The 18,602-nt window shown below is 36.9% G+C and overlaps 1 protein-coding gene across 3 annotated transcripts in view; it reads right to left on the minus strand.

Moving 5' to 3' along the window:
• Window positions 1–18,602, minus strand: part of LARP1B (La ribonucleoprotein 1B) — a 39,603-nt gene that overhangs the window by 6,091 nt on the left and 14,910 nt on the right. For 2 of the 3 annotated variants that reach the window (XM_087724388.1, XM_087724390.1), the window contains exons 7-16: window positions 14,473–14,641; window positions 13,806–13,950; window positions 12,127–12,301; window positions 7,240–7,409; window positions 5,971–6,339; window positions 5,186–5,315; window positions 4,239–4,450; window positions 3,849–3,955; window positions 676–836; window positions 1–119 (exon numbers count right to left, since the gene is read on the minus strand). The exon at window positions 1–119 is cut by the window's left edge and continues 26 nt beyond it. In XM_087724388.1, the coding sequence (XP_087580514.1) occupies window positions 1–119; window positions 676–836; window positions 3,849–3,955; window positions 4,239–4,450; window positions 5,186–5,315; window positions 5,971–6,339; window positions 7,240–7,409; window positions 12,127–12,301; window positions 13,806–13,950; window positions 14,473–14,641 (1,757 nt within the window). The remainder of the gene's footprint in view (window positions 120–675; window positions 837–3,848; window positions 3,956–4,238; window positions 4,451–5,185; window positions 5,316–5,970; window positions 6,340–7,239; window positions 7,410–12,126; window positions 12,302–13,805; window positions 13,951–14,472; window positions 14,642–18,602) is intronic. The other variant, XM_087724389.1, reaches the window with a different exon arrangement.

Below are 18,602 nucleotides of genomic sequence, written 5' to 3' on the forward strand. Positions count from 1 at the left end.
AGCTAGTTGCCTGAATTCTTCATACATTTTCTTATTAAAGTGGTCTCTGAGAAAAAAGGACCAAAAACGAAAAAGTGTATTCATTTCTTGAGACTGGCCAATTCCCAACCGTTTCCTTTCTAGAGATGAGAGGAGGGAGGGAAGAAAGATAATAGTATGAAGTAACCTGTTTAGAATTACAGTATATTTCCTCTAATTGACAAACAATTTATACTAAAATATATTATAAATGTAACAACATAGCTAATAATTTGAAAATAATTATCTGAATGTTAAAATCATGTATCACATTTATGACTGTGTTAAAATTAATATTCTAACAAGGTCAGTAATTCAAAGCTTGTGATTTATTGACCAATGAACTTTTAAAAATTTCATTACCATGTGCTTAAAAAAAAAACCTTAGTAGCATTATGAGAGAAATAGAAAAGAGCATTAGAATGTAGTGAAGCAGGAGGTGTGAAATAATCTTTATTCACCTAGTGTATTTTACAACATTTTGTTGAAATGAACTTGCTCCAATTTTTGTAAATAGTACAACACTATTTACTTTACACTATTTACTCATACAACACTCTATGAGGGAGATAAATGCTTTCTAAATATGTTAAATAAATAAATATAATAAAATATGTTCTTTCTTCCAATTAAAAATGACAAATATTAGATTTTTACCATTTAGGCATCTACGGCGGTATTTATGGTACACTTGCTGAGTAAAACCATTTTCCTTCAGCAGTTCATGAGAAGGATGTTGAAATTTAGGAAGTGAATGTGGGGTACATCCATAACTTCCTGATAGCGGAGCACCTTCTAGTGGTGATGCGTTTGAACTGCTATGTGAAATGAAACAAACAAGTCTCAGTTTTTTTTTCCAAAAGTGCCTTTTGTAACACTATAAGAAACATAATTCAGCAGCTTGTTTCAATTTCTAACATTAACAGTAGTCATTTCACAAAACGTAATGTTAAATTGAACTTTCAGAATGAGCATACAATTATGTCATGTTTATATGAATGGGGTTTTTTCCCCATCCTACCGTGTACAGTTCTTGGAGATTGCCTGGCAAAGCCTTGAGATTTTCTTGGCAAGGTCTTTCACAAGTGGTTTGCCATTTTATCATCAGGGTTAAGAGCTAAGAGAAAGTGACTTTGCTAAGGTCATGGCTTTGTGCCTAAGGTAGGAGTAGAACTCATGGTCTCCCAGTTTCTAGCCTGATATCTTACCCTCTACACCAGGGGTGTCAAACTTGCAGCATGTGGGCCAGATGTGTCACGTGCTGGCCATGCCCACCCTCAGTTTAGTGAAAGAAAAAAAAGTGACAATACGTCACATGATGACGTGACGCCATGAGTTTGACATCCCTGCTCTACACCAAATTGGCTTTCTATGTGAGCATTTACCTGTGCCCAAAAATGGTAGAACATAGAAAGCTACTATCAGTAATATGGTTACATGAGAAATATTTTTCCCCTTTCCCAACATGGTTGCGTTCCACTCATAGGGCACCCTCAACTTACAATCATAATTTAGCCCAGAAATCATGACAATCATTAAACAGGTCACACACCCAATTTTTATAACCATTTTTGTGAAAGTCATTAAGTAAACATCATGGTCATTAAGCGGATGTGGCCTTTAAATAAGTCCAGTTTCCTCCATGGTTTTTTTTTTTTTTTTTGCTGGAACCTGAAGTAAATGCTTGAAACCAGCAAAATAAGCCAAAAATCATAATCATGTTTCCACGGGATGGTGCAAATGGATCTACGTGTGCGCTGGTTGCCAAGCTCCAAAATGAGTCCACGTGACCGCATCTCTCTTTCTCTCTGTCTATCTGTCAGAACTTTGAAAACAGCTTATAAGTGGCAGTGGAAACATCTGTCATAATTTCTGACAGTCACTAAGCAACTGGTCATTAAGTGAAGACTACCTGTAATACTTTTAATATGGGAAAACTTTAGGACAAGAGTCCCCAATCCCCACACAGTTGGGAACCAGCAAGCATGCAAAGATTCATTTGTGCATAAGTAGGATCTAGACTGCAGGCAACCATTGACCCCCGCCACTTCTGCTGCCACCATCGCCCCCAGTCTGTGAACCTAGAAGGGTTGGGACCATTGCTTTAGGATACAGGTGTCAAATTTGTGGCATTGTGATCATGTGTCTGGCCCGTGGGCCGCTAGTTTGACACCCTTGATTTAGGACATGCTATCAGTTACCTGTATTCTATCACAGCATACTTCTCTAAAAACTTTTCTGAACATACAAATCTATTGATTTTAAACATTTCAAAACATTAAGGTTATAAGAACTCATGAGAACTACTTTGAGATAAAGGCTATAAAAATCTTAAAAGTTAGTCTGCTAGTCACTGACTGTATTTAGTGGTTAGTCATATGTTCTATTCAAGCTATTATGTAACCTTTTTCTTGAGATAGCTCATTTCTTTCTTACTTTGATTAATATAATTTTAGATAATATTTATAATTAATCAGATTAAAATAATTCATGAGTATTATTGCAAGATATAACACAAGCATAATAATGAAAAAAAAATGAAATGGTTTAGCAAAAATACAAGTTTCCAGAACACGGGCCGGGGGGGGGGGGGGAATTCATGTGGAGGTTTTTAAATTTTCATTGGAAAACTTTCCAATGCAAATTAGCATATGCATCTAAAATGTGCGCCATCATCAATTATATGGACTGGGAAATTTTCCACTGATTTTTGCAATTCACAGTAGCTTGATGAAGACTTTAAAATAATTATAAATATTTTAAAATTAATAATACTTATTAGTCTTGATTGCTGTAGTTACCAAGTTTGAAACTAATAGTGACTTACACAAAAACAATTCCCAGAAAACCCTGAAGTATATACAAGAACAAGATTCTTGAATGCAATTAATCTGTGACCATTGTGATATTACATTAGTTCCAAACAAAATGAAAATGTTTGATCACACTCAACTGCCACCTTCAAAATTTCCGATACCAATGAACTTGTAATGAAAATCAATATCTATAATCATTTCATTACAAAATAACAACATCCATAGCTATGTGAACTAGTTATAGTTCACATTCTCCTTACATAATTTATAATCACAAGCCATCGTAAATTTTATGTTACAAATCTCAAATATTAATATTAGAGTTTGTGGAAATTTATTTTTTACTTTGGTATTTTTTTTATCCAGGAGGTGATGTACAGTTTTGTTAGCTTTACTTTAACATTCCTTTACCTTAACAATTGATAAAAGTTGTGTAAAATGTACAGGAGCAGTGGATGGGGTGAGATGTTGGCACTTACTTAAATGTGCAAGGTGATTGGGGGATTTAACATCTATTTTTCTTCATTTCTTTAACTGTTCTGGGTGAACACAGCTTTTTTTTTACAATGTTTTGTGGAGTGTCCATGGGACATATGTGATCAATGCAGAAAATAATTAATTCTCTTCTGTTGTGAAAAGCATTTTAGAAATAAGTGATAAGGGGGAAAAAAGAACCAAAGAACCCTTTACCTGTTTGTATACCTAATAGTGTAAATTTTCAGTCTTTTAAAGAACACACCAAATGAAGGGTGGAAAAGAAATTAACAAATGTCACATTTCATTTTTACTAGTTTTATAACGGCCACAGATTCAACTGGGGAAATAACACTCAAACTTATTTCTAGCAATATCCTTGGTCAAATCTTGAATATATTTTTGATTATATGGCTTTTAGATAAGTCACATCTTCCACTTTTTCATATTTTGAAAGACCAAGTAATTAAATTAACTTCATCAGTGATTATAAGAACACACACAAATTAAGACTATCAATACATAATAAATTATTTCTACCTTATGGAAGATGTTCTTGGTCTGTGATCCTTGGAATCCATTACCCAGCCAACATGGCTTTCTAATGGAGGGTTGGTACTATGCCGTGTTTTTCTTTTCCTTCGTGTCTGAAATAAAATATAGCATTATATTTCCCTGGTGTGACTGGAGCCACTTTTCTGAAGAATCAGTCTAATTAAAATCCAGTTTCATAAAATTTCACTTTACATATCATATACATTATGAGGTCATAAAGTTGGTTATGGCTGACTACACAACTACTAGTCTTAACCAATGCATTTCAAAAGAGATTTAGCAGATTTGACCTAGCAAGGAATGTTTCAAAAACTGCTCTCTGGAGGTAATAGCAATAATTAACTATGATCCAGAAATATATTTTGTTTTGGTTACCCCAACATCAATAATTCTTGCTTCTTTAACCACAGGATAGAATCTTGGTGTTTTGTTAGGATCTTGCAGTCTTGGTGTACGAGGTGTTTTAGGTGTTCTGGTAGGGTGAATTCCAAGAGATTCAGGAACAGCTGTTGGCAGTGAGCGAGCCATTGTTGTTGGAGGTATTTCCTGGACACCAAACAGTTGAAAAGCCAGCTCTTCAGTAACATCTGATTAGAAACACCATATGATTAATACATGTCTGTATACATGTTTGATCTCAATAGCACTGTTCTATTTCACTGGGCCCATTTTTATTTATTCTTCTCTTATTTTTCATGTTTCTGATATCCTTTATATATTCAACTTTTTTCATCATGTGTAATATATCACCAGATATTAAAGTTTAAATTAAATTAAGTTGAGATTAAATTTAAAAGGAACAAAATAGATAATGAAAATTACAAAAACCATACATTTATTACTTCACATTTATGTTCTCTAATTATGTACTACCATGAAATATTCTATGTACCTGCTGAAGTGAAATGCAGCTTGTGAAAGTTTATGCCTTTTTATAAAAGTTACAATTGGAAGATATTCTTATTTTTTTGCTACCATAAATTAACATAGTTTACCTCCTATTTTATCTCAAAATTGTTTGGTAGTAGCAACAGGCTTATGAAAAATTCTAATTCTTTTTAACAGTTCAAAGTAATGAAAACCAAAACAAATTGGTTTTGATAATTGTTTTGTAAGAAATTATGAAATATTCAACCAAGAACCATTCCACACATATATTCTAAATACATATATAGCTCTTGTAATTGAATGGGATACCAATTAGTAATAGCTCGAACACCATGTTAATATTGGAGAAAAGATTAAAATTTTACCCATATTTTACCATACTGAATTGTCATCTTGATAGTGTAACTTTTTTTTGTAACATCAGACATACATACTTTTTGAAGGACGAGGAGAATCATCCTGATTTGAATCCATTACATATTCAGGAGTAAGACTGTCAAATTCCTCTTTGCTGATGAGATGTAACTTCTTAAAATTTTCAACTTCTTGCTGAAATGTGTAAAACTTTACTATAACAATAAAAATAGCGCACAGGAAAAATGCAAAATAAACAATACATTTAATGCTAATAATATTTATAGAAATATTTATATTTCTACAAAATAAATTTAAAATATGAAATAATTATTCTACCCAGCAACAGAGAACTGAAATACTATGGTGCTCATAATGATTGAAGTTTTCAGTTTTTTCAAATTCATATACTATGCCCTCAATATAAAATCATTCGCATCAATCAAATTACTCAAAATGTAGTATTAAGAGAACACTTAGACAAAAGCCTGACCCTCTTAATTATCCAAGAAAAAAGAAATATTTCATAGCTCTTGTCTCCCATGATCCTCTGAAATAAATATATATTTGGTTAAACAATATTATTGTCAATGAAATAGTAATACATCATTTACATGACTACTTGAAAAAAAAGCTTTACTATGAATATTCAAAGCTGTGTTTTAATTTTCCACTCAGTTTCAAGAAACTAATTTGACTGAGTTTTTATTACTTTGATTTTGAAAGTTTCCTTCCCAATCTTTACTCATGACTAGAATTTGTCAGATTCTTCAAATATATTTTTATCTACTGTGCTGAAGGGTTATGGTATTAGCAGCCATATTTATTAAATTACATTATATTCATCGTTCAAACTCATAATTACCTTCATAGCAATACAATCATTTTCACTTGGCTCCATCCACAAATCCTGTTCATAATAGTATAATCCGTCATTAATAACTTTGGCAAGTTCTGATGTAATTTTTGCACGTGACACATGGTTGCCAGTTCTATCTCCTCCAGGATGTTTTCTCATATATGGTGGGGTCTGTGTCACAATCAAAATCTTATTTAAGTCTTGATCATCTATTTCATAATCTGAATCACTTTCTGACCATTCTGTGAATGTATTCTTCCTGCCTTCTATTTGTTCCATCTCTTCGTCAAACAAAAAATCAAGTTCTTCTTGTTCTTCAGAAGATGGTGGTGGCGGTTGTTGATTTGTCAATTCTTCACGTCCAGACCCAGATTCCTGAAAATGACAAAAAAATGTTTATTATTCTTGCAAAAATAAAAATATTTACGTGGAGAAATAATAGATCAATTATCAGCTGAAATAGCAATTTTAGTATTCATGCTTAATAAAATAAAACAGAACAAAATGTACAAATTAATGAATTTAATTAATTTAAATATGCCAGTATTGTGGCCAGTAGATTCTAGATATTATTTTCTTCTTTTCCGAAAACTGCATTGACATATGATCCGCAGCTGCCATTTTAATATACATTTGCTTTCCAAGAGGCAAACAGTTGATACGTGTAAACCTAACTGTTGTCCAGAGAAGCAATTAAACACAGTTCTTTCTACCAATCTATTCAAAGAAGAATACCAGCAATGAATGATCAGTTTAACATAAGTGGGTACATATGCATATCATTCATTATGTCATGCTGTATTGAGCCAAGGTGGCGCAGTGGTTAAATGCAGCACTGCAGGCTACTGCTAGATCAGCAGGTCAGCGGTTCAAATCTCACCGGCTCAGGGTTGACTCAGCCTTCCATCCTTCCGAGGTGGGTAAAATGAGGACCCAGATTGTTGGGGGCAATATGCTGACTCTCTGTAAACCGCTTAGAGAGGCCTGAAAGGCCTATGAAGCGGTATATAAGTCTACTGCTATTGCTATTGCTATCAAAACTGATCTTTGCTACTTTTTCTAATTCCCTTATGTAATGTCTTTTTCTTAAATATGGTATCTCAATCTTTCAATGAGACAACCATAATAAGTTAGATGTATAGACAAAATATCATGGATATATTATCTGGGAATCATGTCTAAATATGACCTATTTTCTCTAGACTTGCTCTACATTAACAGGAGGGATTTTTTTTAAAAAAATACAAATATTAAAATTAACATTTTAAGCATTACCTTTGGCTTAACTAAGTTGGGACGATGTCTTTTTTTAACTTCTATCCAAGGTTCAGAATCCAAATCCGGGAGGCTTGTAGATAATGCTTTGGATATTACTTCAAGATTGCTTATGTCAATGCTTTTCTTAGTATTTAGACTTCCTATTCTTGGAGAACTTGGTGCAGACTCTAAAATGGAAAAAATGTTTTTCTGTGCTTTGAAAGATCAGCCCATTTTTTGTTATCAATCAACATACTTCTTAATAAAATTTATATACTTTTTGCTCTTGTGACTATAAATAGTGTAGAAATATCTTAAACCTCAAAGAGATAAGTGATGATTGTATAGATTCAGTTTTAATTTTCTTATATACAACAAATAATGGCACCAAGGATAAAACAAAATGAATATTGATGTTTTCTCCTACTTTATATCTCATAACAGATACAATCCAAACTGACACACTGAATAAAGTCATGCAGATTATATTGTAGCTCGGAGCATGTTTTAAATAGTGTGTTATGGAAATATAAAACCACTAGCCAAATAAACTAGTACTAAGTATATGATATTTGTTCCAGCTAGCTGCAAAAGACACACACAATCTTGGAATTCCTTCTTACCCTATAAGGATCTTGTAAATCATTAATATCGCATCCTGGACCATGTGGACAGAGCCAAATATATGGCATCTTCAATAGCAAAGGTGGAGGTGGGGGGTGTTATGGGGGGTGTTATGGACAGAATTGTAGGTAGGCATAATTAATTTCAATTCTTAAAACCTTGCATTTTGTAAAAATTAATCCCACTTTTGGTACTAGCAATACCCATATTTTGTGTCTTTCCTACAACATGTTGCAAAAAATACTAGTGTACCTGTTAAGACTGTGACAATTGTATATTCCTGACTTAAACCAAACATTTTAAAATACAATACGTTCTATTAAGAACTGCAGTATTAGCTCGTTTGAAAATATTCTTTCTCTCAATTGCCTATTTTTCTAGCACATAAGACAAACCACCTATTGCATTATTCTCAAACTATACAACACTGTCTTTCAAAAATAATGTATGGCCATCAAACATCCAGTGTTCAAAAATCTATAAATTTCCCTCTTTTCACTATTAAATGATTGGAATCTAATATTTTGAAATTTTAATCTATATGAATTTTTAAACATCAGATTAAAAGGGTGGGATATAAATAATATTTTCATAAACAACAGACAAAGCAAGGTAGTACCTTGCAGTACCTCAATGATCTTATCTAAAATATGAAGCTAAATAGAGACAGGCCCGAAATACTTGGCTGAGACTACCAGGAAATCTGAAAACTATAGATTAAATTCCAAAATTGAAAAATATCCTCAAATATTGCAATGGCAAACCATTTCATTATTATAGTCAATGTAACGAATGGATGTGTCCTTATAAGTCATTGGGGGCAGAATTTGAGTTAAGGTTTTTATCTAGTAGAAACTAGACAGAAGAGGGTTCAGCAATTTTTTGTCAGTCACAAACAAGGACATTTGGGGATTTTTTTTTCTGCTAGCCTAGGGAGCTTTGGGAGAATGAAGGCTGGAATAGAATTGGGAATTTCTGAAAGGCAATCCATTTCCCTAATAATTCATCCCCAGCCATCACTCTGATGAACCCCTAATTCTTACAATACTGTTTAATGTCTATGTCTAGTTACCCATGTAGTGTAGTTGTGGTATTATTTTTTGTCATTATCTTCTTCACTCCCCCCTTTTATTGGTATTATTATTATGATAATGATGATTCTGTTGCGTTGCATGTACCCTGAATGCTTCTGTATTGGAGACTAATTATTTGTGTGTCAAATCACTCTTGGCCAAAATTCAGTTGAGTTCAGTTTAATTCAATTCGCCCAAACTGGTAGTGGAAATTGTGGGTGGCCTTGCTCACCCACTCTGGCTCTACTGCATCCCATTTAGGCTCTTTTTTCACCAAAAGTGCATGCATGGAAGGCTGTGCTGGTTTTGCTCACATGCATGCTAACACTCACATTTGCGAACCGGTAGGGAAGATAAGTGAATACCACCCCTGATACTATGCAATATTACTTGGAAAACAGCTAAAAAGGAATATGAGGCAGATATTCAAAATTTTCCAACAATGATCTTTTCTGGGTGAGCTCCTGTCCTCATCCCAGCTCCTGTCAACCTAGCAGTTTGAAAACATACAAATGCAAGTAGACAAATAGATATCACTTTATTGGGAACATAACAGCACTCCGTGATATCATTCTGGCTACATCACCAGAAATGTCTTCAAACAGCACTGGCTCAATGGCCTTGAAATGGAGATGAGGACCACTCTCTATAGTCGGCAATGACTAGCAGAGTAAAATCCACAAGGATACCGTTACAAAGACAAGGAGACTGAAAGCACTGAGGTGCCATTATTAAAATGATCATGAGATGACTGTTTTTGAGACCTTAATGCCCAATACAATTTAGCTTTTCCTACTTGAGCTGTTGCTAAAACCAACAGTCCATCCCACAAGGAGAGTTTCATATATTAGAATCTAGGGATGCATCATGAAAACAGCATCTCTCTGCTACTGATCCCTTCTTATTTTACTTCATCCCTTATTATATTATTAGGATTTTTTGTTATTCTTTCTGGATGGGTTGTTTTTTTATACAAGAGGTTGTTTTTATGATGTGTCTGATTGCTAACTACTCAGTGTCTTTAAAAGTAGGTGGCGTACAAACAAATAATTAAGTTTATAGTTATGCTCAGAAACTAACATGTGGAAAGACTTGCTCTAGCTGGAGCAATTCCTTTAGTCTGATCTATGAAGAAGAACTCTAGTGTTTTCTTCCTTTTTTGCTAACCTAACTCTGCCCAAAAGCTCATACAATAACTCCCTGTATATCACCCAATACTTAAAAAGGCCTTAAGGGTCATCAATCAAAACTCCATAGAGACAATTTGAAAGTATGTTTATTTTTCTCTTAAAGTCATTTGCATAAAGGAAAGTTTTTAGAAAGCTGGAAATTTTGATTGTTCTGATTGATACCATGGCCTCTTTTATATAGACATTGCTGCTTAAAGATAAAGGGCAAGAAAATATAGCTTACAAGTTTAGTTATATTTTCCATTTTCTATTTCTTCAAGAATAGAAGTAGGGGAAAAAATTAATGGAAGTAAATTGAAAATCGAAGCAGTAATGGTCAATAGTAGTTTATAAATTTTCTGTCAGCCTCCGCTTTGCTGCTGCTTCGGCTGCCATTGAAACGGGGAGGGGGGGCATGGTATTTGGAAGGGGACTCATTGTTATGCTGGAGGAAGATTCTAGATTTTGAACTGTCCACCTTACTGCGCATGTGGAGGAGGAGTGTTTCCCGCCAAGGCCAACAGACCAGCATTCCATCCTGGTGATGCCTTTCGAAGTTATCTCACACCTGACATTTGGGAGAATTATGATTGGACTGTGCACGGGATGCCAAGGGGAGGGGAATGAATTATACAATATATTCTTCGCTTTCGCGCCTAAATATTCAGACTTAGCTTAGCTTAGCTTCTATTCATTTATAATTAGTAAAAGTACACTTGATTTCTACCAATGGAGTCCTGTGGTTTTCTTTCCTGATTTTTGAATGAAGAAGGGCTGACAATTTAAGCTAAGTCTCACCTCCACCCCACCCGGAGCTACAACCTACCAAGGGGGGTGTCCTCACAAGAAGAAAAAGAATGTCTTTGCATGTGAGTGATCAAGAGGAAACTGAAGGGGCGGCAGCAGAACCATTTTTAACTGAAAGGCTGGCTGGACTGAGGGTGGAAGAGCCTACTGTTCATCCCCGATGGACTTTGGGTGTGGGACAAAAAGAGGAGTCGGAGGAGTTGGATGTGGGAGTCACGAGAAGGAGACCAAAAAAAATATCAGCGGAATGGGGTGACGCTGGGGAAGAGGATTACAAATTGTCCCACGCTATGAGACTCCTCGAGGAAGCTTGGTCCGAACGCAAAAGCCGTGGAAGAGCAGTGGAAAGGGAGCAAGCTGAAGAGTTTGAGCAAAGGTACTCCATGCACAGGTTAAGGGGGAGAGTGAAGAGGTTGAGGGGGGTTGGGAGCAAGGAAACCCAGAACCAGCCTCCCCCCGCAGCTAGGGCCGCTCAAAGAGTAGGGGGGCCCCCAGGCGACGCCGGATGGCAAAAGTCCCTCCCTTAACAGTAAAATATGATAGTGATCCCAGGAGTTTAGGGTTGTTTATCCTACAGGTCTGGAACTATATGGAGATTTATGGTCCGGATTTAGAAACTGATGATATGAAAGTGAGAATGGTCTTACTGGCATTGGAGAAAAAAGTGGCTGAATGGATGGTGGGCTTACACCAATACAATTCCCCTCTCCTGAGGAATTTTAATGACTTTATGGCTGCAATGAAGAGGAGGTTTGATGACCAGCTGATTGAGAAACGCGGGAGGGTGAAATTTATGGCCCTGAAGCAGGGAAATAGACCAGTGGCTGATTATATTCAGGAGTTTCAACAGTTGTCAGCCTATATGAGGGGATGGTCAGAAGACGCTTTGTTGGATCAGTTCGCTGGGGGATTGAATGAAAACATTTACCAGCACTGCGTTAACAGACACCTTCCTTGCCGGGTGACTGTTTGGTATGAACATGCAGCAGATGTTGAACTAGATTTGACCAGACTTCAATGCATGAAAGAGGGAGAAGCGGAGAAGTCGCCCCCCCCATCAGATCAAAAAGCCCCCCTCCACGCCAAAAGTGAAGGGAAGGGAAGCTTTGCCGGCAAAGCCAAGCCTTTCAGCCCCAGAAGAGGGCTGACATTTTCATTTTCATAAAAATAGGATATTTGGGTCTTTAAATATACAGCGCCTTAAAATACAATTTGAATTAAAAACATCTTACCTGTATGTGAACCAAAAATCTGCCCTGGTATGAACTCTGGACAGTTAATAAGCTGAGAAAAATCTGTGTGTGGAAGACTACGTGGAGAGGGACCTGGAATTGGCCATTTTTCTGGTTCTATCCTTTTCCTCATCTTCTGATCTACTATTTCTATTTCAGTACTGTCCTTTAAGGCCTGTATTATACAAATACACATATTAATTAACCTGCATGTAAATAAAAAGCAGTTGTGCTTAACACTAGGACCTTACCTTTGATACATAAAAATTACAAAATACAAGTTACTTAACTTCTGTTTTGATAAATATTAATGAAGCCAACAATGACCTTTGCATGATGGTTTGTTTTGTTTTCACTTCTCAAGATGGCCTGATTTTCTGAATTTTGCAAAAATATGTTAAATTTCCATTTGGAAACAGCTGACTTTTCCCTGAACTGTAAACAATATTTGATGGGAAATTCTTTTTTAAATGAAATATGTAATGGTCTCAGTCCTGGTTTCTACAAGTAATCTTTGATAATACCTGTGTATAAGTATATATGAGTTATGACAGCTGTTCCACCTTTCTTCTCAAGAAGTCTCTTTCCAGGTTTTCTACACTAAAATAATACTTGCTAAAAAGAGTTAAAATGTTTAGCTTTCACTTAACACAAAATATAAGTTATGTGAGTAATATATGAGTTATGATAGAAATTGGGGCTGGGATTGCCATCACTAAGTTATATGATTGTAAAGCATGTCAAGTGACTACATTGCTTAGCAATAGCAATGAAGACAGTCCTGGTTGCTGTCGTTACCCAAGATCTGCAGGTTGTTAAATGGGAAGCCCAAAGAAGAACTTGGGTGCATGCATGTGAGCACGGGGAGGCCCAGAGAAGGAGACGTGTATGCGTATGAGTGCAGGAAAGAAGCAATTGGGTGCACACATATAAACACAGGGAAATACAGAGAAGAATGACTTAGGTGTAGTGTGAGGAGGGATGGCATGGTGCATGGGAAGATCAGAATAGGGACTTAATTGAGTGAGTTGTGATCTTTCCTGCCGGCTTCCTGCTGGTTATCGTTTCCACTGATTTTGCTTGTGGGAAATTGGCAGGCAAGGTCATCAATGGTGATCAAGTAACTGTGGAATTTTGCAATCATCCTAAGTGAGAGCTGGTTGCCAAATGCCTAAATTGTAATATAATTGTTGGAGCACTGCAAAGGTTTGAACTTTGAGGACCAGTTGTTATGTCAGTCCATGTTCAGCACCATCACAACTTTGAATGGATGCTACATGAGTAGTCAGTAAACAAGAGCTACCTGACAATGAAAATTATGATCTTCTATAATAAGCAATCAATATATTTAAATAGTATTCTATTTTTTTTATTATTTTACCTTATATGTTGGAAAAGTTAGGCTGGAATTTTCTTTACTTAGGCCAGATTTATTTTTATTTTTTAAATTTGTTTTTAAATTTATATGCCATCCATCTCACTCATATAATTTTTATAAAAATATAAAGTGTAAATTCATTGTTTATTAAAAAAACAATTGTTTTAATCTTTAATTCAATCCATCTATTTTAAATGCAAATTGAAATTCCAGAAAGTGTCCAAATAAAAAAAAATGTCAAAATGTTTTTAAAGGTGCAAATGTAATATACATTTGTTACTATTTAGAAATAATGATTTACCTCTAATATTAAGTTTACATTTGTAGTGAGAGCTTGCACACGATGGAAGCTTGCAATCAAAGATATAGGCAAGAATCCTTGCTGGTCCATCTTCCTTCTCAAGAAGAAGTCTCTTTCCAGGTTTTCTACACTAAAATAATACTCACTAAAAACAATTAAAATGTTTAGGTTAACACAAAATAAGTTTGGGGAGCCCTTGTCCTCTGAAAACTGATTAAATTGACTTTCTTCAGTATCAGTTTTTGATGTAATTGAGCATTTAGATTTTTATTCTACTTTTATTTGTATATTATTGAATTATAACTATGCATAAAAATATTCAATTTGTTTTGCAGTTCAAATACAATATAGTAACTAACCATCAAAACCTCTTTAGAAAAATGTCTTATATAATGACAATTTCAAATTACAGTGTCATAGATATGTAAATTTGTCAGACTATAATGCATAAGGTAAAACATACTAAAAAAAATTGTAGCATGAAGAGTATCACGTCTCATTTTTCTTAAAAATTCACAGTGAAAATGCTTAATGTGAGTAAAAGAACAAACACTGATTTCCAACCAATGCCACTGATACATTAAAAAGCTAAGGTTTTCAAAGACAGTTTATTTAAAGTTTGGCTTCCTCACTCCTCTGTAGCACATACATTAAGCAATCTACTTACATTTGGCGTTTAATGTATTCTTTAAGCAATGTTTCATCCACAGAATACATCTGCACTCCTGTTCCATCATCATAATAATACATCATATTAGTGCTAAGATCTGGCTGAAATGGCTGATCAGTCCTTTCACTATATTGTTCTCGGTAGCCATACGAATAGTCATGGTTCACTTCAAAATTAGCAGAAGAGAAAAGTAGATTAAGTAAATGTACTCTTGAAAGCTTTAATTGATTCAATGGGTGAAAGGAATCACAGAATATTTGTACTAATGTAAATATTCTTTCTTTTTCTGTTGCTAAGTGTTAACCCTGACATAATGTCATTGTCAACATAATCAATACATACATCTCCAACTATTCCTCTTATTCTCAGAGGGTAAGGATTCTTTTACTAACTTCCTTAAATGTATATTATTCAATTCAGTTTCATGGCTTGGCTTATAGTAGAATAAAGTTCATATGGCTATTTAACTGGTGGTGGTGGTAGGGAATCAAGATTTCTGAGCATAGAAAAAGTGGGACATTGAATACTTTTGTATATCAATAATAATTTCTAATTTTGTTTTATTATAATATTTAAGTCTGAATGTCATTACAAAAACTCAGGAGGATAGGAGCAATATGAATCTCTGGGGGATATCATTTTATACCCAACTCTTCATTCCTAAAGACATTTTACATACTATTATTAGTCTAGTATCCATAAGTTTTAACTGATTTACTGTTGATATGTTCTTGGCTTTTATATCTCTTTCCTCAAATGAAATGTTACAAAGTCTTCTTCAGAGTCTGGGCAAAAGTACAAGGTTGCAAATTAGATATTCTGAAGGAAAAATTACATTCTTGAGATATTAGAATCAATTCTCTTAAATCACACTTGCAAATGTTCAATTTCCTATAATGTCCTATTAAGCAATAGATTATAATTGCTTGTTACGCGAGCCAGGCACTCTGTCTGTTCACAAATTAAAACAAGAAAGATTCTGGAAAAGATAATCAAGCAACAAATTAGCGAACACTTAGAAGTAAACAAAGTACCGTATTTTCACGACTATAAGCCGCACTGAAAATCCTAAAATTTGATCCAAAACCGGCAGTGCGGCTTATAACCCGGTGCGCTTTATATGTGGAAAAAGATCTCCCAGCTGCTTTCGCGGTTTCCTGGAGCGCCAAGAACCTTCGCGCTCTTCTCCGCTCCTCGCGAGTGCAATAGATGTCCAGAAGCGGCTTTTGGGGCTAATGGGGATTGGATTTCCAGCTCGATAGCCCCTGCCGCTTCTGGACGTCTATTGCAGTTATGAGGAGCCGAGGAGAGTGCGGAGAACAGCGCGGAGGTTCTTGGCGCTCCAGGAAGCCGGGAAAGCAGTTGGGAGAGGCGCACGGTTTGGTTTCTCCTCCCTGGACGTCGCAGCAGCAGCCCCAAACTCACCGATCTCAGTGTTTTTCGCATTGGGGTGTGCTGCAAGAGCATGCCCCGATGCGAAAAACACAGAGTTCGGTGCGCTTGGGGCTGCTGCTGCGACGTCCAGGGAGGAGAAACCAAGCCGTGCGCCTCCCCCAGCTGCTTTCCCGGCTTCCTGGAGTGCCAAGAACCTCTGCGCTCTTCTCCGCTCCTCACGACTGCAATAGATGTCCAGAAGCGGCTTTTGGGGCTAATGGGGATTGGATTTCCAGCTCGATAGCCCCTGCCGCTTCTGGACGTCTATTGCAGTTGTGAGGAGCCGAGGAGAGTGCGGAGAACAGCGCGGAGGTTCTTGGCGCTCCAGGAAGCCGGGAAAGCAGCTGGGAGAGGCGCACGGCTTGGTTTCTCCTCCCTGGACGTCACAGCAGCAGCCCCAAGCGCACCAAACTCTGTGTTTTTCGCATTGGGGCATGCTCTTGCAGCACACCCCGATGCGAAAAACACTAAGATCGGTGAGTTTGGGGCTGCTGCTGCGACGTCCAGGGAGGAGAAACCAAGCCGTGCGCCTCCCCCACCTGCTTTCCCGGCTTCCTGGAGCGGCAAGAACCTCCGCGCTCTTCTCCGCTCCTCCTCGCGACTGCAACAGATGTCCAGAAGCGTCGGGAAATGTGCGGCTTATAACCCGGTGCGCTTTATATGTGGAAAAAGTTTGAAAAATTAACGTTAATTGATACTGCGGCTTATAATCCGGTGCGGCTTTTGGTCGTGAAATACGGTAATAGCCAAAAGGCAACATGGGTTTGTCAAAAGCAGATCATGCCAGATTAATCTTATTGCATTCTTTGACAAAGTGACAAAATTAGTGGACCAGAGGAATGCCGTCGATATAGTTTACTTGGCCTTCAGTAAGGCATTTGATAAGGTAGACCATAACCTACTAGTAACTAGATAAAGTAGAAGCATCACCACCAGATGGATTCGTAACTGGCTGACCAACTACACTCAACGTGTAGTCCTCAATGAAACAGCATCTACATGGAGGGAAGTATGCAGTGGAGTACCCCAAGGCTCTGTTTTAGGGCCAGTACTCTTCAACATCTTCATAAATTATTTGGATGAGGGAATAAATGGGGAACTCATCAAATTTGCAGATGACACCAAGCTGGCAGGAATAGCCAACACTCCAGAAGATAGGCTTAAGATACAGAAGGATCTTGACAAACTTGCACATTGGGGCCTATCTAATAAAATGAAATTCAATGGTGAAAAGAGTAAGGTTCTACATTTAGGCAAGAAAAATGAAATGCACAGGTACAGTATACAGGTGAAACTCAAAAAAAGTAGAATATTGTGCAAAAGTTCATTTACTTCAGTAATGCAACTTAAAAGGTGAAACTAATATATGAGATAGACTCATTACATGCAAAGCAAGATAGTTCAAGCCATGATTTGTCATAATTGTGATGATTATGGCTTACAGCTCATGAAAACCCCAAATCCACAATCTCAGAAAATTAGAATATTACATGCAAACAATAAAACAAGGATTGTACATAGAACAATATCGAACCTCTGAAAAGTATAAGCATGCATATGTACTCAGTACTTGGTTTGGGCACCTTTTGCAGCAATTACTGCCTCAATGCGGCGTGGCATGGAAGCTACCAGCCTGTGACACTGCTGAGGTGTTATGGAAGACAAGGATGCTTCACTAGTAGCCTTCAGCTCATCTGCATTGTTCGGTCTCATGTCTCTCATCTTTCTCTTGGCAATGCCCCATAGATTTTCTATAGGGTTCAGGTCAGGTGAGTTTGCTGGCCAATCAAGCACAGTAATCCCATGGTCATTGAACCAGGTTTTGGTGCTTTTGGCAGTGTGGGCAGGTGCCAAGTCCTGCTGGAAAATGAAGTCAGCATCCCCATAAAACTCATCTGCAGAAGGAAGCATGAAATGCTCCAAAATCTCCTGGTAGACAGCTATGTTGACCCTGGACTTAATGAAACACAGATGATATGGCTCCCCAAATCAACAGACTGTCGAAACTTCACACTGGACTTCAAGCATCTTGCAGTGTGTGCCTCTCCATTCTTCCTCCATATTCTGGGTCCTTGGTTTCCAAATGAGATGCAAAAGTTGCTCTCATCAGAAAAGAGGACTTTGGACCACTGAGCAACAGACCAGGTCTGTTTTTCTTTAGCCCAGGTAAGAAGCTTCTGACGTTGTTTGTTATTCAGGAGCGGCTTGACAAGAGGAATACAACATTTGAAACCCATGTCCAGGATGCGTCTGTGTGAGGTGGCTCTTGATGCACTGACTCCAACCTCAGTCCACTCCTTGTGAAAGCCCCCAACACTTTTGAATGGCCTTTTCCTGGCAATCCTCTCAGGCTGCGCTCATCCCTGCTGCTTGTGCACCTTTTTCTTCCACACATTCCCCTTCCACATAACTTTCTATTAATGTGCTTTGATACAGCACTCTGGGAACATCCAACTTCTTTTGCAATTACCTTTTGAGGCTTTCCCTCCTTATGGAGGGTGTCAATGATGGTTTTCTGCACAACTGTGATGTCAGCAGTCTTTCCCAGGATTGTAATTCCTACTGAACCAGACTGAGAGACCATTTAAAGGCTCAGGAATCTTTTGCAGGTGTTATGGCTTAATTAGCTGATTAGAGTGGGACACTTTGAGCCTAGAATATTGCACCTTTTCACAATATTCTAATTTTCTGAG

This window comes from Thamnophis sirtalis, unplaced genomic scaffold (genome assembly GCF_051295495.1).
Source record: "Thamnophis sirtalis isolate CommonGarterSnake01/CBP01778 unplaced genomic scaffold, rThaSir2_p1.2 scaffold_10, whole genome shotgun sequence".
Taxonomy (NCBI): Eukaryota; Metazoa; Chordata; class Lepidosauria; order Squamata; family Natricidae; genus Thamnophis; species Thamnophis sirtalis.